Source organism: Ursus arctos, unplaced genomic scaffold, assembly GCF_023065955.2.
Source record: "Ursus arctos isolate Adak ecotype North America unplaced genomic scaffold, UrsArc2.0 scaffold_3, whole genome shotgun sequence".
Lineage (NCBI taxonomy): Eukaryota > Metazoa > Chordata > Mammalia > Carnivora > Ursidae > Ursus > Ursus arctos.
Genome location: NW_026622985.1, coordinates 19,840,483 through 19,865,774, shown reverse-complemented (window position 1 = coordinate 19,865,774; position 25,292 = coordinate 19,840,483). Strand labels below are relative to the sequence as shown.

The 25,292-nt window shown below is 45.1% G+C and overlaps 1 protein-coding gene across 2 annotated transcripts in view; it reads right to left on the bottom strand.

Annotated features, from left to right (window-relative positions):
* NAPEPLD (N-acyl phosphatidylethanolamine phospholipase D) overlaps nucleotides 1-25,292 on the bottom strand; it is a 51,083-nt gene that overhangs the window by 3,616 nt on the left and 22,175 nt on the right. For both annotated transcript variants that reach the window (XM_026504092.4, XM_026504114.4), the window contains exons 3-4: nucleotides 6,344-6,990; nucleotides 3,576-3,690 (exon numbers count right to left, since the gene is read on the bottom strand). In XM_026504092.4, the coding sequence (XP_026359877.2) occupies nucleotides 3,576-3,690; nucleotides 6,344-6,990 (762 nt within the window). The remainder of the gene's footprint in view (nucleotides 1-3,575; nucleotides 3,691-6,343; nucleotides 6,991-25,292) is intronic.

Genomic DNA, 25,292 nt, shown 5'->3' with positions numbered 1-25,292 from the left:
AGCCAAGTATCAACACTACAGTCTGAGGAGGACGTGGAGAACAGAGCTAAGACAAGTAGAACTTCTTCATTTCCCTTTGTTTCCTGGTTCTTCTTTTCTCAGAAAAGCCGTAAAGTGCAGAAGTATAAAGCGCGAATAAAAATCCATCTCTGAGCCCATCGACATGATGGGTCTGCCTCTGCCCATCAGGCAGCAGCTGTCCCCGCAGCGCCCGTCTGGAGTAGCCAGCGCACTGCTACTAAGAGAATAATATGGGAGTGATAAGAAATGGATAAGATGATGTTATCAGAGTTGTTAACACGATGTGGAGAGAAAAAGGGGGAGGGGTGATAAGTGTGGTAGATGGAGGTTTCATTTTAAATCCCACAGGCTAAGAGATCGTCTATGACAAGGCAGCGTTTTAGCCAAGACCTGGGAGAGGACAGCACCGGGCGGAGAGGAGTCGGATGGAGTCAGGGCATAAAGGTCATTGCCCTTCAGAGTGTTGAGAACAGACGGGAAGGGGCAGAGTGGAAACAGTCCAAGTAGTGAAAAGTAGTCCAAATGTGAAATATTCTGGGGGTGCACCTGGCTGGCTCAGTTTGTAGAGTGTGTGACTCTCTCGATCTTTGGGCCATGGGTTCAAGCCCCATGTTGGGAGCAGAGATGACTTACATATTCTGAAGTTTGAGCTGACTGACTGCAGGGTAAACAGGGTGGGGGACAGGAGAGAGAGAAGTCAGGTTTTGACCTGAGTAGCTAGAACCATTTTCTGAGATATAAAAGCAACAAGTTGGAGGGAAGATCAGAACGCAAGTCTTTGGTACCCAGTGGACATCCAAGTGGAGATGTCGAGCAGGCAGCCGGATGTAAAAACATGGATTATGGGGGAAACTTGGGAGTGAAAGGTAGAGTGGACCGCTGGCCATAAGACTGAAGAGATCCCCAATCAAGGGAGTGACCCACTAGAGAAGAGGCCCACAGGCGGGGTCAAAGGGCACTCACTGCTTAGGGATGGGGACATGGTGACCACAAAGGGAGTAAGACACACAGGCTGGCTAAGAGCTACTGGCCACACAGATCCTTTCACCTCCATCGCTAGCTTCTGGATCATATAGGAACTTGCTAATATATCCCCAAGAAAGTGTAACTTAACAACCTAAGTCACAATTGTCGCCTTGCAAAATTATGTTAAGAGATTCGAAAATGAAATTCTTTCCCACTGAAAAATAATTTGCTTAAGTCTCACCCCCCACAGACACACACCCCAGTGCCCTACAAGTCTTGGCCAACACCACACTTACACAATCACCCTACACTGTTTCTTTGCTCATCAGTCACTTTAGTAATAGGCTCTAATTTAGTGTGGGTTTCGATGTTGCGTTATCTGAGTTTCTTCATAGGTCAGTTGTTGGCTGCTTCAGCCATCGAGAAGGTAGCCCTAGAAGGCGGCCAGAAAGCCTCCTGAGTGGTAGCAGTCTGACTGTGCAGATACCTCAGTCCCACAAGGGAGGTCAGAATGCCCCACAGCCGAACAGCAAGTACGGATCCAGCAAGACAGCGGATGAGCGCTAAGAGTGACGGCGCAGAGGAAGCGCCCAGCACTCTGGCTCCGTTAAGGGCTAGGCAACCAGCCCAGACAGCTCTGCAGTTCCGGTCCAGAGCGTCGCTGTTCTACAGTCTACTCCCACGGGAGATACTCAGAATGAAGACCTTAGTCTCTTCAAAAGGTAACCCTATCTTCTGTGATGCCGGAAATCAAAAACTCACCAGTTTTGGTGGAAACTAAGTTTTAGTGCTTAAATACATCATACAGGAAACTCATAATTGCTGAGATAAAGTAGATGTTGCTATATATACAATTTGTAAGTGTTGCAGGCTCAGGCCATCCTCAGTCCGCTTGTATTACCGGAAGTAGCTGTTAGAGCTGCCTTCGTGCAAATCACTTCAAAGTGTTTACTCATAGGGTAAATATCCAAAAATTCTGTCGTCTTTATAATTTAACAAACTCCTAGAGGTCCCGTTTATGCATCTAATGTCAAAGCATGAGCACATTTTAATTTGCTAAGACTTACTGAGTTGTTACAGGTTTCACTAAGAAATAAAGGTGGAGGTTAGATTCGTAACAGGAACAATTCTTGGGAGACTGGATCACACAGTAACTCCTGAATGTGGAGGTTTCTATCCTCTCATCTTCCCCATTGCAGGAAAGTAACTGGGAAGATAGTCATGCTCTTAAAAATCTAGGAGTCATCCTCGATTCTTCTCCGAACAGGCTTAGTGAAATAGGACTTCATCTAAGTCTCTGTGTAGGTCACACACGGATCATACACACGTGTCCCTAGATCTGCATACGTGGAACCTACACACACGAGCTACATACACGGAGAGAGAAACTGCCACCGCGTGGCACGGTACGCCTCAGGATACCGGTACCCCACTTCCCCTCGCGGACACACGTACTTCCCTCTCATTCATCCCCCTGCCCCGGGGTCATTCATTCATTCACTCCATTCCCCACTCCCCAACCCCCCCATAGTGTGGTTCAGGGGTGGGAATTGGGACGGGACAGGAGGGGATGGGCAGGCAGTGTCCTAGGTAGCTGTGAACAGGCTACAACTTAGGGAGAGGGCAGGCCAGCAACAGCGCAGAGGGAGTGCCTGGAACAGCCTGAAAACACGGTTCCCACAGCGCAGCCCTGGGGTGTGGAAGAGGCCACACACAGCAAAGCAGAAGATGCCAAGTTCAACCATCCATTTCTAAATCTTGTTAGGGTAGGACCCGGATCCAGAAAAGGAGAAAGTGGGGTTTTTTTGCTGTCCCTCTCCTTGATTCCAGAACCCTGGTTAATAGAGTTCTAGGATTCACCTACCTTACCGAAACAAATCAGCTCTTCTGTGTTCGTCTAGGAATAAAACCACCACTTATCCCAAACCTGGCACACAGCACTCAGTCACTGTTCACTGGATGAAGAACATATTCCTAAAAAGTTCCAGGCTGTCCAGCCTCAGGTCTGCCATTGCCCTCCGAGTCCCATCCATACTCTGGCTGAACTAATTCCTCACTATTCCCCTTTTGCTTGCTGCCTCCGATCCTGTGCTCTGCCCCCTTCCTCCTCTTGAAACGCATTCTCACAGCGAAGTTCAGATGTCCCCTCTTCCAGGAAGCCCTCCCTTCCTGATCCCTCCAAATCAGTAACAGTCCGTGACTCGTGAGACCACTTTGTCCCACAGTGAAGCACTTCTTTCCACCCGTTTTAGAGTTATGGACACCCCTTACATCTTCTGCTCGAACAAAAGCCCCTTGAGGGGAAGACATGATGGCTCATTTTTTCCATTTTCTAAGACCACACACATTTGGTTCTATAAATGCATGCTTCACTTACAGAAATAAGCCAAAAGCACAGCATGTAATGAGGGTTTTTTTCCACTGTATATAAATACCGTTTTACTAATGTGATCGATCCCCTAATGCATGTGAGGCTATGCAGGCCTGATTCCAGTCCGGCCTCTGCGCACACCGCAGGGGCTGCTGATGCTGGCATCCTCTCCGGTCAAGCACATAAGCAGAGTGATGTTTGTCATGATCAAACTCACCTCATTGGCTAAGGCGAAAGTTCCCCAGTGAATTGCCACTGATTTCTTTGTCTGGACGTCAATGTGAATCCTTACAGCTTCTTCTGGGTCCACATGCTGGTATTTCATAAACCACCTGATAAAACAGCAATTTATTAGTTCTGGTCTTTGAAACACACACTAAAATCTAATTACTGCTTCATTTAATCAACCTCTAAAGGTTCTGCACAGGAGTAGGACAGGCAAAACCATCTCTTTTTTGAGTCCACTTTTCTGCTGCAAAAATCTTATGCAAACTGCTCCAGAACAGCTGAGTCTCGAGCAAAGCTCCCCTTGGCAAGAAGTTGTTTCCTGAGCGTTTGATTTTACTGACCATTTATTCTGAAGGTATGTCTTACTCTTACTTTAAAAAGTAGATACTTTGCAATCTTGGTATGAATCAAAGAAACTAACGGGTCGGGAACTAGAAGCCAAAAGCACGATTCAGGAGAACCTGAATAACTTGCTGAAACCATTTTTTTTTAACTTGCTAAAGCAAAAAGCAAACAAAAATTAGTGTAGGATATTTAAAGACTGGGAGCCAAAAAAAAAAAAAAATTGCTCTTCAAGGATTTTATTTAAACACCACACAACCGAATAGTGAGGTGTAGGATTTAGCAAGAGGGAGGGTACCTGAGGGGGACTACGGTAGGGAGAGAGTGTGCAAACAGTGCAAGGCCGCCCAATGCCTACGGAGCAGGGCTCAGGCGGGGGCCTGCGTGAGCACTCCAGCTCGACCCGACGCTGGGGGTGCGGAGCTCAGGTCTGCTACTCAGAGCTCTGCTGCCGCCCAGGCTCGTGGACCTGGACTCAACACAGGTACTTCTGCGGTTCACAGAACACATCAGGGAAGCGTTCCTGCGTCTGCAACGGCTACAAGGTTATTGACTGGTAGGAGCTGCCGGGCCCCCGGGAGCCTAGAAACAAAGCCACTGTGTTCTACTCAACAGCGGATTAGAGAAGCACTGTTGTGTCTCGGAGCTCGGAATCCAGGGCAAGATGCAAATAGTTTTTGGTGTTTCTATTGATTTTTTTTTTTAAACTCCTACAGCCAATCAGAGGGATGGACATACTCCTTTCCACCTTCAAGTCTATCTGAAGTAAATGTAAAATTTTTATTTTGGTGTGAAAGTTACAATAAAAACTTAACATCCTGGGGCGCTTGGCTGGCTCAGTCAGTGGAACACGCAACTCTCTTGGGGACAGGAGTTCAAGCCCCACGTCGGGTATAGAGCTTACTAAAAAACAAAAAAACAAAAAACAAGAACAACAAAATGCATAAACGAAACTTCCAAACCAGCTTGGACAGAATATCTGGTGACCGGAGATCCCCCACAGGGATACTACTGAAAGCTGTGTGGGTGTAATCATCGTACACTTCCAGAGTACTCTGTAGTACTCAGAGCACAAACACTCTGAATTTCTGTTGATAACCTTATTTCCAAAACTGTTAGTACTGACCAGAGAAATGGATTACACAGCAGAGGCTGCCACAGTCTAATTCTCTCAGAGCGATACTGTGCTCCTGGCCTTCTCCCAGCTGAGGAGCAAGGCAGCTGCCATGCAAGCAGAAAGGGGAATTCTGTGAGGGATTTTGTGTCGTCAATCCGTACACGTTATACCATCACGTACACAGGATCTTTATGCAGGAAACATTTTCATAATTACAAATAAGGTATTCTAATATATTAAGAACAGACATTGAGTAAAGATCAATACTGTATGAAACTGATTTGTAAACAGGTTGGCTGATGTTTTTTTTGAGAGATTTCATTAGAACTAAGTGGAAAAGTGAAGTTCAAAGACTTCTGATTCATAATGATTTTTAAAAATAAGGTAGAAGTATCTAGCCCCTTAAAGAAGGAAAAAAAAAGGGAGAAATAAGCATTAATAAAGACAGTGTATGGTTTTAGTGAACTTTAAAAGTTAATATAACAACATCAGAAAGTAATGATCAGATTTGCTCAATTCATTTTTGACTTAGTGTTTTTCCTGCTTGTAGGATTGCTGAAATTAAATGCCATCCTACATACAATTCTGTATCTGTGCATGTACTTTAGGAAATAAAACTTTTTTTTTTTTTACTATTAGTGTTTATTTTAACTGGTACCTGTCACCCAGAGTTAGCAGAACTCAAACTGAATTCTCTGAAATCACTTCTCTTTTCCTTAGGCAGGCGATGGGAAGGAAAGCACAGGCAGGGCCGGGTCTCCTGGGTCTCCAGTGCCAGTGTGACCTTGAACCGCTGACTGTGGGCGAGGCGTGAACACCAGGAACATAGTGCTGACACGAGACCAGTGCAAGGGACTCACTGCTAGGATTCCTTGCTTGTTCTCTGCCCAACACAGGGGAGCTACAGGACTGGGGACGGGGGCTCGCCAGACACGGGGTGAAAGGTGGTTATGCAGTGGGTCCCCCACATGAAGAACAAGAGTTGGCTTTGCTTACTGGCTGATCGGTTTAGCCTGAGTCAGACGGTACTTGAACTTGTAGCTAGGTTGTGGCAATTCTTTAAACCGTGGCCCAGCTTTCTTGGTGATATAATCTCTGATTCGGAGTCATTATTTCATGGATATGACGGACTGAAATACTTTACGAGAAATGTAATGGAATCTGACTCACCACCCCCAATAACAAAAGTCCACCATTAAAATCACAAAGGATATCCCAAATTATCACCAACTGGGAACTCCTTTAGAGTTCAGGCCCCTTATTACGAGCAGGGCTGCCTTCTCGGGAAGTCTACACACCTTGGTGCATACGCTCCGATGGGAATAGCTGCAAGGTCAAAAGGTCCAAACCTTTTTCCAATCTCTTCGAAAGCCGGACAATAGCCAGTGTCTCCTGCGAAAAAGAACCGACTCCAGGGCCCCAAGACAGACCAGCTGCCCCACAGAACCTTGTTGTCGTCCATGAGAGTCCTTTTACACCAGTGCTGGGAAGGGGTAAAGACAAAGGTGACCTTATCATGTCCAGGGACACAGTTCTCCTCCCACCAGTCCAGCTCGATCACGTTCTCACAGCCACACTTCTGCATCCAGTCAAGGAGACCGAGAGGCACGAACCATCTCAGCTCCTGACCGAATCGCTCATTCAGAGCGGTGACGGAATTGTAGTCCAGGTGGTCGTAGTGGTTGTGGCTGATAAGGACAGCGTCTATCGGGGGCAGTTCGCTCACGGTGCACGGGGGACGACGGAACCGCTTTGGACCCACGTGCTGCGACGGTGAAGCGCGAGAGCTGAAGACGGGGTCGGTGAGGAATATGAGCTCGTCCATCTCCACCATCACCGTGGCGTGTCCCAGCCACGTGACCCTCAGCCCGGCCTCCCTCACTCCAGCCTCCTCAGGGTCATCGATAAAATACGGCTTCAGCACCGGGAGCTCTTTATCAAGTTCCTATGCATTGAAAGAGAGGAAGAAAAGCAGCCGTTGGAGGGGGGAAAAGGTGTGTCAGAACATATTTTGACATAAAATATAGAGAAAGGCCTATCTGGGGAGAACTGACCTCATTCAGTAAATGTGCTATTTTTGCTTTTCTCTCAAAAATGCATACTTCTTTCTGAATCTGACTCCACAATCATGACAGTACAAGGTCTTAGTCCCAAATGCAGTAGACAAAGGGAAAGTTAAATTGGCCACTTTGAGCACTGCTGAATTTATTAACCTTTTGAAAAGCTCTCCTCTTGTAAGTGCTAGAAGAATTGGCCAAGCCGGTCACCCTGCCATCGTCCTCCCTGCACGTGGCTGGTGCATTTGCTGCAAAAAACGGTCTCAGAAGCAGGTCAGCCCCTAGATAGTCAAGAAACCTTACAGCCATTTCTTGGCAGATCTTGTATCTCACATACGAACCTGACTTTCTGAGCACACACAGCTCAAAGTGGAGCTCAGTGCTGATCCCCGGGCGACCCCTGCCCCCCGCCAGCACAACGGGCTCTCCTCATTCCTCACCCTAAGCCTTTCCACCACCAAACAAGCCACGGTAAAACGTGGCCCCAGGCTATGAGAAGGCGATTGCTTTGGGGGGTAAACTGATGTAAAAACGCTAATAACAACACAACAGAAGTATTAATTCCTTTCGTTAGTCTATATTTTCTCCTTGGATTAAGTGAGAACGAGAAGTGGCTCTGTTTTCGGGTCACAGTCGCGGCTCTCATAAAATCGTTTTCTGAATTGCGCTTTGGCGTTAGGCTCTACCGCTGTGTCGAGGTAGGGAGATGCTGCGTGAAGCTGGCCGGCCGTGTGCGGGACGGACGTGTTGAGGACTTGGTATTCCTCCTCCTTCCCCAGCTTCTCACCCACCCCAGAAACATTTCTCTCAAGCCTCAGGAACAGGAAAAGCTCTTCTCCAGAGCAACTGGCTTTATTCGTGTGACTGCCCCTGGGAAAACTCTTACCAGTTTACGCTTCGCTCTGTGCTGGGCCCAGGAAGCTGGGGTAAAGCTCCTTCCTGCGCTGCGGGACCCGACAGCACACACTTCTCCACTACCTTTAATCCTGGCTTTGCTTCTCTACCCTAAGAGTTCCTCTGCTCTACCGTGTTCATCAATCTGATTTTTTACTCCTGCATCTATTTTTCTAAGTTGCTGCACATCAGTTCTGAAAAGAGGCTGGTACTGGATAATCAAGGCAAATACAAGACACGCTACAGCCCAGTGAGAAGGAACGAAGAGCCCAGCCACCAAAGGCATCGTGGACACAGTAAGCTGTGTGAGCTGCTGCGGAACGGATGAGAAGTTCACGATGCGGAGGCAAGGAAGGAGGTCATCCCAGGTGGAGAAGATGCCCAAGCAAAGGCACAGAGCCAAACAGGAGCGTGGCACTTGGGGGCAGGGGACAATCTATGAAGGTTCAGAACACAGAGCCTTGAATGCCATAGTCCGCCCAGAGACAGGAGGCATCTTAAAAAGGGGAAGGCGGTGCCTGGGTGGCTCAGCCGGTTAAGCATCGAACTCGATTTCAGCTCAGGTCATGATCTCAGGGTTGTGAGATCAAGCCCAGCATCTGGCTCAGTGCACACCGGGGAGCCTGCTTGAGATTCTCTCCCTCTGCCCCTCCCCCACTCGTGTGTGTACACTCGAATCAAAAAAAAAAAAAAAAAAAGACATCCCAATTTAGGTTTAGCAAAGACACTTTTAGAGTGCAAATGATGACCTGAATGTGTCACAACAGCTGCCGTGACAGACGAAGACCGAACGACGGAGACAACAGTGAGACAGGCCAGAGAGGGGCCATGGGGAGATGCCGGTGGAAGAGAGCCAAGGGGTCACAGATGGCGTGACTGGGAGAAGGGCCGCAACGGAGGGGGAGCAGGAGCAGCAGAGGTGGAGGACGACAGAGACGCCTCTTAGCCACTCTACTCCTTAGTTTCCTCATCTGCAAAATTAGTACCATTGTACCTACACTTCACTGCTGTGGGGACCGTATCCGGGGCGGCTAGCACGCCGCACTCTCTAAGTATTCCAGACGGGAAAGAAACCACAGCCCCAGCAACCAGTCAGGCACCCACTGGACGTTTTTACCGGTTTCCTTTCTCATAGTCACTAATCTAGTTAAGATCCTGGGTGCTATCCACACGTTCAAGTCTTCCCTGATGCTCGGCTGTCAAACTCAATCCATACACAAGAGCCACCTCGACAACAGTCTGCTTACACTGGAAGTCCCTCCCTCACCGGAACATCTTTACAGACTCTACTCATGGACAAAACCCGACTCCCCGCCTCGGCCCGGGAGGAAGCCCGCCGCTGGACCCCCCGAATCTTCCCTTCCAGCTGTGTTTCACCCCACGCCTGCAGACCGGGTCCTGCCTACACGGGGCCGCTTGAGAGCCCTGCACAGTACTGATCCCACTTCTCAGGCTAAAATGCCTTCTCTCTAATCCCTGGGAGACCTTAAGCTAACTACGTACCCTTCACGGGGCCAACACAGAGTCTCCACAGACAGGGACAATCACTCCAACCGCTCGACTTCCACACCCCTCTGTTCACGCACCACCCGTGCATGTCGTGCCCAAACCCTGGCTGAACGTACGCAGGATGTCATCTCCTGTCTCACTCGACTTGGAATCAGCCGCAGCGCCCGTGCATGGGGCAGCGAGAACAATCACGTGCTCGGTAAAACTTGCTGGATGGAACGAGTGTGAATTTTCCAAATCAGTTCTCAAAGTTGGTAGTTAGGTTTACTGAACAGTAACAAATGTCGCATGGTACCTTTTTCAACAATGAAGGACGAGAGAGGGGAGGAATTAAATAATGTTTAATCTGGTACCACCCGTCACACTGCAGGCAGCTCCCAGTAACTACGTCCATCTCCAGAGGAGAGAACAGTGATGGCGCACACGAGGTCACCCAGCTGCCCTTCACACATACTGCCTCCTACCACTGCCTCCTCATTATCTCATTTAATACATGTTTTTCCAAAAAACAAGTAACAGCCCCAGGGACCTGACAGGGGACAATAAGAGATGGATCAACAAGGATACGAGGAAACTTTTGGAGGACAGCAAATGGACCTTATCCTGATGGTGGTGATCATTTCATGGGTATATGAATAAGTCAAAACTCATCAAATTATGTTTTTTTGAACATGTGGAGCTTGGACTATGTTCTTAAAACCATTTAAAAAATCGTAAGCACCATCATGTTCAAACAGTGCATCAAAATATCTGTAACAAAATTCCCTGAAAATGGCTGCACTTTTTTTGCTCTAAGTTGAAAAGTCACTCGAAGTTCACGATCTCGCATTACCTGCACACTACTGGGAGCTAACAAAACCCACAGCAGAGCGCCTCTGGCAGCCTCCGCCTGCTCTCCAATCAAGGGATTAACAGGTAAAGCCAAGAAGCCAGTCACCACAGACCACAGACTGTAGGATCCTTTTTATATGAAATGTCCACAAGGGGCAAGTCTGCAGAGACAGAAGATAGACTAGTGATTTCCAGGGGCTGCAGGAGGGAAGGGAACTGGGGGCTGATGACGAGGACGTGGGGTTTCCTGGGGGGGGGGGGGGTAATACAAATGTATCAGACGTGGGAACGGATGCACAACTCTGAGTGTACTGAAAACCACTGAACTGCACACTTAAAACAGGTCAACCTAGAGTATGTGGATTATAGCTCAACAAAACTATTTTTAAAAAAGGCCAAGTACTGACAAGAGATCTGAACTAAGCACTCACCCCTTCATGCTTCCTTCTGCATGCCGTGTTGTTTCTAAACCCATCACAAAAGAGCACCTCATTTTAAAAGAATCTGATCGCTAGCACCACTATCCCATAAAACTCAAAGAAACAGAATCTACAACCGAGATTCCAAAAAAGACAAAATAACTTTGTCCTTTTGATCTGCATCACTAGAGTCTGAAAGGGCATGTAGAGGGGCACCTGGCCGGCTCCTTCAGTGGAGTTCACGACTCGATCTTGGGGTCCTAAGTTCAAGCCCCATGTTGGGTAAAGAGATTACTTTAAAAAATAAAATCTTTAAAAAAAATAAAATTTTTAAAAAGCACATAGATTGGGGATAGAGAAATTCCTGTTTATTTGAAGAAACCAAGCCCTCCCTTGACATTTTCTTTACTAGATCAGGACTTTCCTTGGCTGGCCTTCCTCTTTTAAAGCTGCAAATGGGAAAATCCCTGGGCCCATAATTAACCGGGACACTAGTCAATGTTTACTTTTCTTAGAGAAAGGGAAAAATCCTAACGTTCATTCAGCAACTATTCTTTGCCAGATGCTGGAAGTGGGTTCTGTCATCTTACACTGTGAAGCAGATGTCACCACCATTTTACAGATACCCAGACCAAGGGCAAGGGGTCACTAAGAAACTGGCCCGAGTCACACAGCAAATGCGTGCTCCATCAGTGGAATCGAGCGCTTCCTGGCTCTAAAGACCCTATCTTTTCATTAAACCATCATTTTCCCCATGGCACAAATTTCATTCATTAACGTTAAAACAATGAAACCCATATTCCTATTAATACACTTATTATTTTTAAGAGTATGTGTATGCAGGAGACAGAAGAGAAAGACTTGATGCAAATCTGCTAAAATCATGTTTAAAAAAAAAATCACCTTTCAAGACTTGAGTTAAGGGGCGCCTGGGTGACTCAGTCATTAAGTGTCTGCCTTTGGTTCGGGTCATGATTCTGGGATCCTGGGACTGAGCCCCTCATCGGGCTCCCTGATCGGCGAGCCTGCCTCTCCCTCTGCTTGCTGCTCCCCCTGCTGTGTGCTCTCTGTCAAATAAATAAAAATCTTTAAAAAATAATAATAAAGACTTGAGTGAAACCTTTTCTTCCAACTGAAAGTATGTTTTTACCAAGGACACTCATAGCTATACTTTGCAACTCAGATTTAAATAAAGACTATTTTTCAAATTTATTTTGACGATACCATGTTAACACTGAATAGAGACTGAGCTGTTACCAAAATACCTCCAATGCAATTATTAATGTTAATGTTTTATATTTTTGCCATGCTACCTGTATTAGGAGTACCAGATCCATCAAAATGGCTTAATATTTTTAAACTTTTCCTTGATTATAAAAGAAAATACCCTTCATAAAATATTTGCAAAATACAGGAAAATATAAAGAGTGGCCATCCATCACATCAGTCTGCAGAGATTATAGCCACTGTTAACATTATGCTGTCTTTCGTCACAGCCCTACTTCTAGACATGGTTAAGATCATACGGTATTCATACTAAGAGAATGAGAGAGAGAGAGAGTGTGAGCAGGGAGGGGGAGGAGGAGAGAGAATCTTAAGCAGGCTCCACACACAGCACAGAGCCCGACCCTGAGATCATGACCTGAGCCGAAATCAAGAGTCGGACACTTAACCAACTGAGCCACCCGGCACCCCTTTCATCTTTTTTAAAAGAATTTCATATTGTGACTTTTTCATCTACCCCTTAAAACTCTGAGACACATACTGAAATATTGAAAAATGAAGCAAACGGGGGCACGTGGGTGGCTCAGTCAGTTAAGCATCCACCTTCAGCTCAGGTCATGATCTCAGGGTCCTGAGATCGAGGCCTGCGTTAGACTTCCCTGCTCAGTGGGGAGTCTGCATGTCCCGCTCCCTCTGCCCCTTCCCCTGCTCGTGCTCTCTCTCAAATAGATAAATAAAATCTTAAAATTCTAAAATAAAAATGAAACAAATAGATTGAGGAAATCTTGTCAGAATGTAAAAAAAGAAAAAACAATGAAATACAGGAAAAACTGAAAATTACAGAGGACCAATCCAGGTGATCCGAAATATAACTGGCAGTTGTTTTAGAAACTGAAAGGATGAGGAAAGGAAATTTTCGAATACTCGAGAAAATTTCCTAGAACTGGAGGAAACAGATTTTCCACATCTAAAGGGGCCCACCAAGCATCGAGCATGACCAATAAATAAAACACATCATGGGGGAAATTTCAGAAAAGAGAGGATCCTCAAAGGTTCTACAGAGGAAATACAGGTCACACGAAGGATCAAGAACAGCACTGAACTTCTCCACAGCAATATCAAAAAGAAGGTCATAAAGGTAATACTTTGAAATTCTGAGAGAAAACGTTTCCAAACAACAGTTCTATAACCACACTACCAGTAAGAATGAGAAATAGAAACGAGGTTCCGATCCAGGATGACTGTAGGAAGACCCCAAACTTACTCCTCTGGGGCCGCACCAAATCTACGTCTATTTCTAGAGCAATTCCTCCTAAAGAAGAACTGAGAGCGGACCCAACAGCTTCTGCACAATAGATGACAGACCACACCGAGGACAGCAAGAGAGAGGGAGACACGGTCATGAAGGGAACTCCCACCCCGGACACCGTGAACTGCAGTGGGGAGGGATGGTCCTGAGGGACGGGGGCACATCTGACCACCCTGGGGCACAGAAGAAAACCTGATGTTTAGAAGGACAACTAGAGCGTGGCTGGGTGGCTCAGTTGGTTAAGCGTCTGCCTTCGGCTCAGGTCATGATCTCAGGGTCCTGGGATCAAGCCCCAAATCGGGCTGCCCATTCAGCGGGGAGTCTGCTTCTCCCTCTCCCTCTGCTCCCCAGCGCTTGTGTGCTTCTCTCTCTCTCCCCCTCTCTCTCTCTCAGATAAATCAAATAAATAAACAAATAAATAAACGGACAACTAGAATTTAGAGGAGCCAGTCCTTAACTACCCCGGCCAAACGGTGGCAGAACTCCTGAATGCCTGGGGTGCAAGGGGTTACAAGCAGCCTGGTTTACGTTCACCCTCCACCTTGACAGCACAGATGGGAACAGCTTCTGGGCACTGCAGCCAGCTGACTGCCTTGGTCAGCACCAGGTCCCTAGCTCACGCCAGCCCCAGATGCCCTGGGGCACAGGGAAAAAGAAAAAAATAGTTTAAAAGAGCAACTAGAATACAGAGGAGCCAGCCCTAGAACCTGTCAAAGGGCAAGAGAGCTGCTGGAACTCTCCCTGGGACAGAGGGGCTGCCCAGCACCACAGTTTGTGTTCCCCCTTAACAGCGTGGACGGGAGCAGGGTCTGGGCTCCCAAGCCAGCCGACCGCCTCAGTGCGCCCTGGGCCCCGTCCCCTGCCAGCCCCAGCTGTGGCACCAATGCGGCCCCAGTGCAACCTGCACTGCCGCACACCTGTAAGGGCTCGCTCACTACCGCTGCAGCCCAGTGCCAAACCGTGGAAACGCCAAACCCACGCAGCTTTGGCTCTGGACGGCTTGAGAGACCACTCCTAGCATCGAGCACTCCCGGTCCTCCTGGATTATGCCTGCTTCGAGTCCAGCTGCCCCACCAATATGCCCCCCTGCACAGAGCTCCCCAGAAACCCCTGGTCCATGCCCATCTTCGTTCCAGGTAGCGCACCCTGCACAGAGCACCCAACAACCCCATCCCATCCCTCCTCGGTTTCGGCCAGCCCACCAAGGCACTCCTTGTGCAGAGCACCCTGGGACACCCCAGCTTTGGAGCTAGTAGCCCCACGAGGGGACCCCCAGCACCAAGCACCCTAGACACTTCAGCCTGCACCCACTTCAGTTTCAGCTGTCCTGCCAGGATGCCCTCTGTGCAGAGAACCCTGGGATCCCCCCAGCTTGCACCCATTTCAGCTTCAGCTATCCTGCCGAGGAACCTTCTGTGCCAAGAGCCCTGGCACCACTCCAGCCATCTCATCTCACCAGGGCAGCCCCAGCACAGAGTGCCCCAGGACCCCCAGCCCATGCCAGTCACATCTCCCCAGCCAGCCAAAGTCACCAGACACATAGTCTACACAGAGAATAACCATATAAATACCATTCCTTCAAATTTAGAAGTAGCTATTCTGCCTAATTCCTAGATACAAACACAGAAAGTCAAGCAAAATGGTGAGACACGGGAATGAAATGTATGTTCAGATAAAACTTCAGAAAAAGATCTGAATGAAACAGATAAGCAATATGCGTGAGAAAGACTTTGAATAACGATGGTAAAGATGTTCACTGAACTAGGGAGAAGAGTGGAAGAACTCAATGAGAACTTCACCGAACAGAAAATGTAAAACCAAAATCATTCCAAGCTAAAGAATACAATAAATGAAATGAAAAACACACCAGAGGAAATCAAGAGCAGATTAGCAGATGTAGAACAATGGATCAATAACCTGGAAGACAAGGTAATGGAAAGATCCAAGCTGAAAAGCAAAAGAAAAAAGAATTTTTAAAAAATGAGGATAGGTTAATGAGGTTGTCACTTGGACATCAGGCAAATAAACATTCACCTACTAGGGGTTCCAGAAGGAGAAGAGAGAACAAGGGGCAGAGAACTTATTTAAAGAAGGAAAGGCTGAAAACCTCCTTAACCTGGGGAAGAAAATAGACATCCAAGTTCAGGAAGCACAGAGAATTCCAAAAGAAATAAGCCCAAGGAGGACCACAACACATGATTAAAATGTCAAAGTTTAGAGAAGAATTTTTAAAACAGCAAGACAAAAGTGAAAATTTACAGAAAAGAAAAACCTCATAAGGCTACCAGCTGATTTCACAGCAAAAACTGTGCAGGTCAGAGGGAGTGGCATGACATATTCAGAGCGAAAAGGAGAAAACCCACAACCCAAAATACTCTATCCAGCACGGTTATCAGTTAGAATGTAAAGAGAGATGAAGAGTTAAAGTAGTCCATCACCACTAAGTGCTAAAAGGACTTCTTTAAGTGGAAAAGAAAAGGCCATAATTAGATGTAAGAAAACTATGAATAAGAAGATGTAAAACAGGACGACGTAAACATAAAACACTGGAGGGGGTGAAAAGGAAGTTCTTGTAGAGTGTGGTCTAACTGAAGCGACCACCACTTAATAGAGACCACTCCATGCTTAGGATGCTATAGGTGATCCTCCGGTCAACCACAAACCCAAAACTGATACAAAACATGAGAAAGAAAGGCATGCATCACACTACAGAAAATAACTAGGCACAAGAACATGAGGAGAAGAAACGAACTACAAAAAACACCAGAAAACAATGGACAAAATGGCAATAAGTACATACACCAAGCAATAATTGCTTTAAAAGTAAATGGTCTAGATGTCCCAATCAAAAGACAGGGTGACAGAACAGATAAAAAAAAAAACAAGACCCACCTATATGCTGCCTACTAGAGACTCACTTCAGACCTAGACAGTAACAGACTGAAAGTGAAACGTTGGGAAAAGACTTTTGATACAAATGGATGTGGGGGGAAAAAAGGAGTAGCAATATTCATATCAGACAAAACAGAATTTAAAAGAAAGATTGTAACAACCACATTACTTAATAATTAAGAAGTCAATCCAACAAGAGGATATACCACTCATAGATCCCTGTGCACCCAACACTGGAGGCAACTACATAAAACAAATATTAACAGACATATGAGAGAAATTGACAGTAATACCATAATAGTACGGGACTTTCACGTACCATTTACATGAATAAATAGACGATCCAGAGGAAAATCAATAAGGAAACGGTGTCTCTGAATGGCACATTAGACCGGATAGATGTAAAGAGATATACATACAGAACATTCCATCCCAAAACAATATACATTCTTCTCGAGTGTACACAGAACATTCTTCATGACAGGTCACCTTAGGTCACAAAAATGAGTCTCAAAACATTTAAGAAGACAGAAATGCTATTATGCATCTTTTCCAATCATGACAATATGTAACTGGAAATCAAACCAGGAAAACAAATACTGGATAAAACACAAACACACGGAGGCTAAAGAACATTCTACTGAACAGCCTATGGGTCCACGAAGAACTCGAAGAGGAACTTAAATATTAAATACATGGTGACAAATGAAAATGAAAATAACAGTCCAAAATCTTTGGGACACAAAGGAAATAGTTTTAATAAGGACATTTATGGCAATACAGGACTATCTCAAGAAACAAGAAGAATCTCAAACAATCTAACCTTACACCCAGAGGAACTAGAAAAGACCAAACATAACCCAAGTTAGTAGAGGGGAGGAAATAATAAAGATCAGAATGTAAATAAATTAAATAGAGACAAAAAAATAAAAAAGATAATGAAAACCAAGAGGTGGTCCTTTGAAAACAAAATTGACAAACCTTCAGCCAGAATTGTTAAGACAAAGAGAACACAAATGAGACACAAAAGAGGAGAAGTAACAACATGTAAATAAAAGGATTATGAAGAGACTACTACAAAGAATAATATGCTGATAAACTGGACAACCTAGAAGAAATGGACAAATTCCTAGAAACATATAATCTAAAACTTAATCAGAAAGCAATAGAAAATCTGAACAGACCAATTACAGGTAACACAATTGAATCGGTAATCAAAAAACTCCCAACAAACAGAAGTCCAGGACCATACAGCTTCACACATGAATTCTACCAAACATTTAAGAAAGAGTTAACATCTATTTCTTTTAAAGATTTTATTTATTTGAGAGAAAAAAAAAAAAGTGAGAGCGATCACAGAGGGAGAAGGAGAAGCAGACTCGCCGCTGAGTGAGCAAACAGCCCAATGCAGGGCTAGATTCCAGGACCCCGGGATCATGACTTAAGCCAAAGGCGGCCACTTAACTGACTGAGCCACCCGGGCACCCTAATTTTACTCACACTACTGCAAAAATAGAAGAGGAAGAAAAGTTTCCAAAACTGTTTTATGAGGCCAGCATTTCCCTGATACCAAAACAAAAGATACCACAAAAAAAGAAAACTACAGGCCAATATTCCTGATGAAAATAAACATAAAAATCCTCAACAAAATTTTAGCAAAACACATTCAACAATACATTAAAAAGATTATTCACCATAATCAAGTGGGATTTATACCTGGGATGCAAGGATGGTTCAATATCCTCAAATCAATCAACGTGATATACCGCATCAACACAATGAAGGATGAAAATCAAATGATCATTTCAATAGATGTAGAAAAAGCATTTGATAAAATTCAACATCCAATCATGATAAAAAGTCTCAACAAACTGGGTTTAGATGGAACACATCAACACCATTATAGGGCCAAATATGATGAACCCACAGCTAACATCACACTCAATGGCGAAAAACTGAGAGCTTTTACTCTAAGATCAGGAACAAGGCAAAGATGTCCACTCTTACCACTTTTATTCAACACAGTGCTAGAAGTCCTCACAACAGCAACCAGAGAAGAAAAAGAAAAGGCATTCAAATTGGTAAGAAGTAAAATTTTCACTATTTGCAGATGACATGATACTACATATGGAAAACCGTAAAGACGCCATCAAAAAACTATTACAACTAATGAATGAATTCAGTAAAGTTACAGGATACAAAATTGATATGCAGAAACCTGTTGTTTCTATATTAATAACAAAATAGAGAAATTAAGAAAACAATTCCATGGGGCGCCTGGGTGGCACAGCGGTTAGGCATCTGCCTTCGGCTCAGGGCGTGATCCCAGCATTTTGGGATCGAGCCCCACATCAGGCTCCTCCGCTGGGAGCCTGCTTCTTCCTCTTCCGCTCCCCCTGCTTGTGTTCCCTCTCTCGCTGGCTGTCTCTATCTCTGTCAAATAAATAAAATCTTTAAAAAAAAAAAAAAAAAGAAAAGAAAACAATTCCATTTACAATTGCATCAAAGAGACTTAAAAAACCTAGGAATAAATTGAAAATTATAAAACACTGATGAAAGAAACTGAAGATGATACAAATGGAAACATATTCCACGCTCATGACTCAGAACTAATGTTGAAATTTCCGTACTACCCAAACCATCAATGCAATCCCTATCAAAATACCAATATTTTTCACAAAACTAAAATAATCCTAGAATTTATATGGGACCACAAAAGACCCCAAGTAGCCAAGGCAATCTTGAGAAAGAAGGACAAAGCTCGTATCACAGTCCCAGATTTCAAGGTAGACTGCAAAGCTGTAGTAATCAAAACAGTGTGGTACTGGCGCCAACACAGACACACAGATCAACAGAACAGAATACAGAGCCCAGAAATAAACCCACATTTACACAGTCCATTAGCCTGTGACAAAGGAGGCAGGAATACAAAATGTGGGAAAGAAAGTCTCTTCAACAAACGGTGTTGGGGAAACTGGACAGCTACATGCAAAAAAATGAAACCGGGCCACTTTCTTATACCATACACAAAAATAAATTCAAAATGGATTAAAGATCTAAATATGAGACCTGAAGCCCACAGAACTCCTAGAAGAAAACACAGGTAGTCATCTCTTGGACATCTGCCTTAGCAACATTTTTCTAGATGTGTCTCCTCAGGGGAAAGAAAAGCAAAAATAAACTATTGGGACTAATCCAAAATAAAAAGCTTTTACACAGTGAAGGAAACCACGAACAAAATGAAAAGGCAACCTATTGAATGGGAAAGAAAAGATATTTGCAAACGATACATCTGATAAAGGGTTAATACCCAAAATTTATATAAAGTACTTATACAACTCAACACCAAGAAAAAAAAAATCCAATTAAATGAGCAGAGGGCCTGAACAGATGTTTTTCCAAAGACATACAGATGCCAGCATGAAAAGACGCTCAACATAATGACCAGGGAAATGCAAATCAAACTACAAGATATCACCTTACACCTGTCAGGATGGTTATAATGAAAAAGACAAACGCTGGCAACGATGTGGAAAAAAGAGAACCCTCGTACACTGTTGATGGCAATGGAAATTAGGGCAGCCACTGTGGAAAACAGTATGGAGGGTGTTTAAAAAATGAAAAACAGAAATATCATACAATCCAGTAATTCCTCTATTGAGTATTTACAAGAAAATGAAAACACGAATGTGAAAAGATAAATGCACCCCTATGTTCACTGCAGCTTTATTTATAACAGCCAAGATATGGAAGCAACCCAAGTGTTCACTGATAAATGAATGGATAAAGAAAACATAGTATATACACAATGGACTAATAATCAGCCTTAAAAAGGAATGAGATCTTGCCATTTATGACAACAGGGATGGACCTAGAGAGTATTATGCGAAGGGAAATAAGTCAGACACAGAAAGACAAATATCACGTGTTGTTTTTTTTTTAGATTCTACATATAAGGAAAAGAATAAACAAAAAGGAGAAACAGACCCATAAATACAGAGAACAAACTGATGGTTGCCAGAAGGGAGGGGGTTGGGAGGATGAGCAAAATGGGTGCAGGGGAGTGGGGGGTGCAGGGGAGAGGGAGGTACAGGCTTCCAGCTACGGAACGAGTAGGTCACAGGACTAAACGGTGCAGTGTAGGGAAGATGGCCAGTGGGACGTGGTACGGTAAGAGCACCGTACGGGGACCGATGGGAGCTACACTTGTGGGGAGCACAGCATAACACAGAAGTTGTCAAATCAGTGTTGCACACCTGAAACGTAACATTGCGGGGCAACTACAATTTAAAAAAAAATGGCAAAAAAAGTAATAATAATAAAGACATTTCAGAAAGCAAGTTCTCAAAACACTGACTTTCCAAGTACCCGTCCCTCAGGAAGCTGATTAGGAGTATGCGCCACCAAAACGAGAACACAGGCAAGAAAGAGGAACAAGTGGGGTGCGGGACACAGACCAGCACTGCGGAAGCCAAGGGGCCCAGCGTGGTGGTGAAGGGAGACTCCAGAACGGAAGTGTGCAGGGAAACGGGGGGCTGTCGGCCCAGAAAGAACCCGGTGCTGAGAGACCAGCTTAGAGTCTCTCCTCAGGAAAGCCATGGGGGGTGGGGGGGAGGGGACAGGGATGATTAGTCCAAATACATACGAAGTTCCTAAGCAGGTGAAAACGGAGGTACCGCTAAGCTCAGGGGGAAAAGCATATAAGGAGACATGGCCCCGGTACGGTGCTTGGTTGTCAGCGAAAAACAGGGACAGACGCAGAGCAGAGCAGGCAGCGAAGGGGGAGGTCGAGCAGACCCACGCGGGAGAGGTGGGGAGCGGCGCGGAGCTAACGCTGACGGCGAGCATGAAGGAACACAGAAACACCACATGGTTCGTGCTGGGATCCAAACAGTGAAATTCATAGAATCAAAAAGTGGAATGATGGTTGCCAGGGGCTGGGCACGAGGGAAGTGGGCAGTTTCTAGCACCAGGCCTAGGTTCCAGTCAAGTGGGATGAGGACGCCCTAGAGCCACGTGACACACCATGCCTACAGTCACACTTAAAATTCCAGACGGTGTGGACACTGAGGGCACGTGATGTGATGAGCACGGAGTATTACACCGACCTCCACCTGTGAAACCAATAATGCATGTTAATTAATTGAATTTAAATTTTAAAAAAGTTTAAAAAAAAATTCCAAAGGGTAGATCTCATGTTAAATGTCCTTCCTGCAATCAAATTAAAAGAAATGAAGATGAAGGTAAGCTCCCAAGGCAACCACTCAGAGGTCTGCAAGCTGTTGCCTCCAGAGAAGGGGACCGGTGACAGGGGCTGGTTAGAGGACGGGGATTTGGTATTTGTCTGATGAACCTTTCAGCACTATGACTTCTTAAAAAACTGTGTACGTGTATTTTTTTATAAAGATAAAAAAGCAACCTGTTAGCATACTCTAGCAAAGATATAATTGTTTTTCACTTTTTCAAGGGGCACCACTCTATTCTTTCATATTCTACATCTGAAGAGCACATTAGATTTTCAAAGTACTGTCATGTGTCATGCGAACCTCAAAACCTCAAAACCTCAAATCCTGGTGACCTAAACTGTCTTAACCTAACTTGAGGGACAAGTGCCGTTAGAGACTGCGATAGAGATAAAGCCACGTCCTCAGTGAGTTGCCTGAGCCTGGGTCCTGGACTCCTGCCGTCCCACCTTTCCTACCAGTCCACAACGCGCTGCCCCGATTCTGTGTCTCTCTCACGCTCTGCTCTGTCCCCCACTCACATCGACAGTAGTGACTGGTAAGGACAGCCTCCAACTAATGAGCCTCAGGATGTTCTGCCTCCCTCCTCCTTTGAAATTCTCCAATCGTCTCTTTTCCCCTGACTACCGGTGACAGTGATCAGCAACATCGACCAAAGTCCCCAAGCTGATTCCAACAGCTCAAAGCAATGGTGGCATCTGAATCGTGTGAAGCCTGTGAACTGGCAGGCACGCGGCTACGAGACCCAGAAAAGGCAAGTATCAGAAACGGGCCAAGTAAAGAAATGGTTTTCTGATCAGCCAACTACATTGTTTAGCTTTGCTAGTGACCAACTTTCATTTTACTTAGAACTGTTCTTTTGTACTTTATCTTCCTTCCAAAATATTTTCATATATATAAACCTAAATCAATAAACTATACTATAATAATATAAATTGCATAACAGTAATTATAATCCTATGTATAGATTATCCTGTTTCCTTCCAAAAAAAAAAATAAACTTTTATTCAACTTTAGCCCCCAGCGTCTAACAAAAACAATTTCCAGAAATCTGATTAAATTCTGAATTGACCCAATGATCTGAAGCAGGTGTTCTTTACATGGTTTTCTTCTTTTTTTTTTTTCCTAGAAAATGCAGAACTCTATCATATTTAGGAGTTGGTAGAAGTTAATAATTTGGGCAATTTAAAGGGATTAAATATGGAGTTACAGTTACATATGCAAATAACAAGTCAACAGGCATTTGATCTAGTTCTTAGCTTTAACTAAACAAGGGGGAAACATCTAAGAAAACAGAAATAAAATATAAACTGGAATAGGGCAAAGGTGTCTTCTCTCCCTCCTGTTACATGAAGCTGAATTTAACTAGTATGTACTGAGACCCCCTTTGACTTTTTTTTTTTTTTTTGGAGAGGGTGCAGGGGGAGGGGGGTGCAGGGAGGGGCAGAGGGAGAAGGAGAGAGAATCTCAAGCAGACTCCACGTTCACTACAGAGCCTCACGTGGGGCTCGATCTCACAACCCCAAGATCATGACCTGAAATGAAATCAACAGTCAGATGCTTAACCGACTGAGCCACCCAGGTGCCCCTCCTTTGACATTTTCTACTAAAAAAAAAAAAAAAAAAAAAAAAAAGCTAAAGAAGACGGCAGAATAAAAGGATCCGAGGATCACCTCCTCCCATAAACACACAAAGGCAACAACTACCCACAATGCAACGCCCTCGGAAAACAGTGGGAGACTGGCTGAGTCTGGCAGAGCAGATCTTCCACAGCAAAGACGTAAAGAAAAGGCCACATCAAGAAGGGCAGGAGAGGAAGAGCCAGGCGGGAACCAAAGTCCTGGCATGGCAGCAACCCACAAAAGGGAGATCACAGGCAGGAAGGCACTCCTTGAGAAGTGGGGGTCAAGCTTCAAATCAGGCACCCCCAGCCCTGGGAACCTGCAGAAAGAGAAGTCCCCATGTCTGGCGTTGAAAATCAGGGGCTTAGCTCCAAGAGCTTTGCAAATCAGCAGGGCTTAACTCCAAGAGAGCCAGAGAGAGATGGGAAACAGAGTCCCTACTTCTAAAGGGCCAGTACCCTGGATCATGCCACCCAACACACCATGGAAGCAGCAGTTTGAAAAGTGCCTGAGGTATACCAGAAGGAGATTTATTGACTAATTTTATGATGTGTGCCAGACAGGCAAGGATCTGTAGGAGCTTTCTCTGGGAACAGAGGTGCTGCTGGGTGCCATTTTTCTTGCCTTCATTCAGCCTAGCTAGCCAGACACTTGTGAGAACCAGTTCTGACACCCTCCCTCTACCTTGCCAGCACGCTTGCCCCACACAGATGTTCCCCTGCAGACCCACCCCATCCAACCACACCAGAAGGAGGCCTCAATCAGAACCAGCGTACATCTGGAGTGACTACTACCATACCATAGCTGGGGGCAGACCCAGCTGTCACCATTGCCCCTCCAAAGCCACTATCACCCTTCCACATCTGTGGGCAGCCTCAGCCACGACCAGCCTCCCCCAACCCTGTGAGCAGCTTCAGTCTTCCAGGGCAATCCCCTTAGGATGGGGGAGCCAGTTCCATCCAGTAACATGCTCTCAGAGGCTGCCGCCAGGCCTCTCAGTCAGTGTAGGGGGCAAACCCTGCCAACAGTGCAGCCACAACAGTCCTGGCCAGTCTTTGCAGACAGCGAGGCTGAGGGCTGACCTCACCAGCCAGTGTACCCACAGCCACAGCAGCCCTGCCACAACAGAAGAGCATATGCAGCCCATACAGAAAGCACTCTGGAGGGCCCGATTCTGCTGACCAGGGGTTACGGCACCACTGGGCACCACAGAACACCTTCTACATAAGGCCGCTACTTTCAGAACTGAAAAATGCAGTAACTCAAAAAATACACTAGACGGTCAACAGACTGGGTGTTATACGCAAATAATGAATCATGGAACACTACATCAAAAACTAAGGATGTACTGTATGGTGACTAACATAATAAAAAATTATTAAAAAAAAAAAAAAAAAGAACGTAGAAGAACAGACCAATGATCTGGAAGACAGGGTCACAGAAAGCAACTAACTGAACACCAAGAAGAAAAAAGTCACAACATGAAGTGTAATAACATTCTCCCAGAAGCAGAAGATGGCAAGGGCAGAAAACTTATTTGAAGAAATAATAGCTGAAAACTTCCCTGACCTGGGAGAAAAAACAGGCATCCAGGTCCATGAGGCACAGAGAGCCCCAAACAAGATGAAACCAAGGAGGTCCACACCAAGACATGCACAATTAAAATGGCAAAAATTAAATACAGAGAATCTTAAAAGCAGCAAGAGAAAAGCAAACAGTTCCATACAAGAGAAAGCCCATAAGGTTATCAGCTGATTTTTCAGAACTTTGCAGACCAGAAGCGAGTGGCATCATGTATTCAAAGAGTTGAAAGGGAAAAAAAACCCTACAACTAAGAACACTGTACCCAATGAGGTTATCGTTCAGAATGGACGGAGAGAACAGAGTTCACAAGACAAGTTGAAGGAGTCCATCACCACTAAACCAGCCTTACAAGAAATGTTAAAGGGAATTCTCTAAGTGAAAAGAAAAGGCTTTAACTAGACGAAAATTGTGACAGGAAAGCTTCACTGGCAAAAGCAAACACATAGTGAAGGTAGTGTGTCATCACTTATAAAGCTAGTATGACGGTAAGACGAAAGGAGTAAAATCAATTATATCTACAAAAGTGAGTCAAGGGATACACAAAATAAGATGTAAAACATGACGTGACATACATAAAATGTGGGAGTAAAAAAACAGCACTTTTAGCATGTGTTCGGACTTAAGTGATACCAACTGAATACAGACAGCTAGATACATGGGACG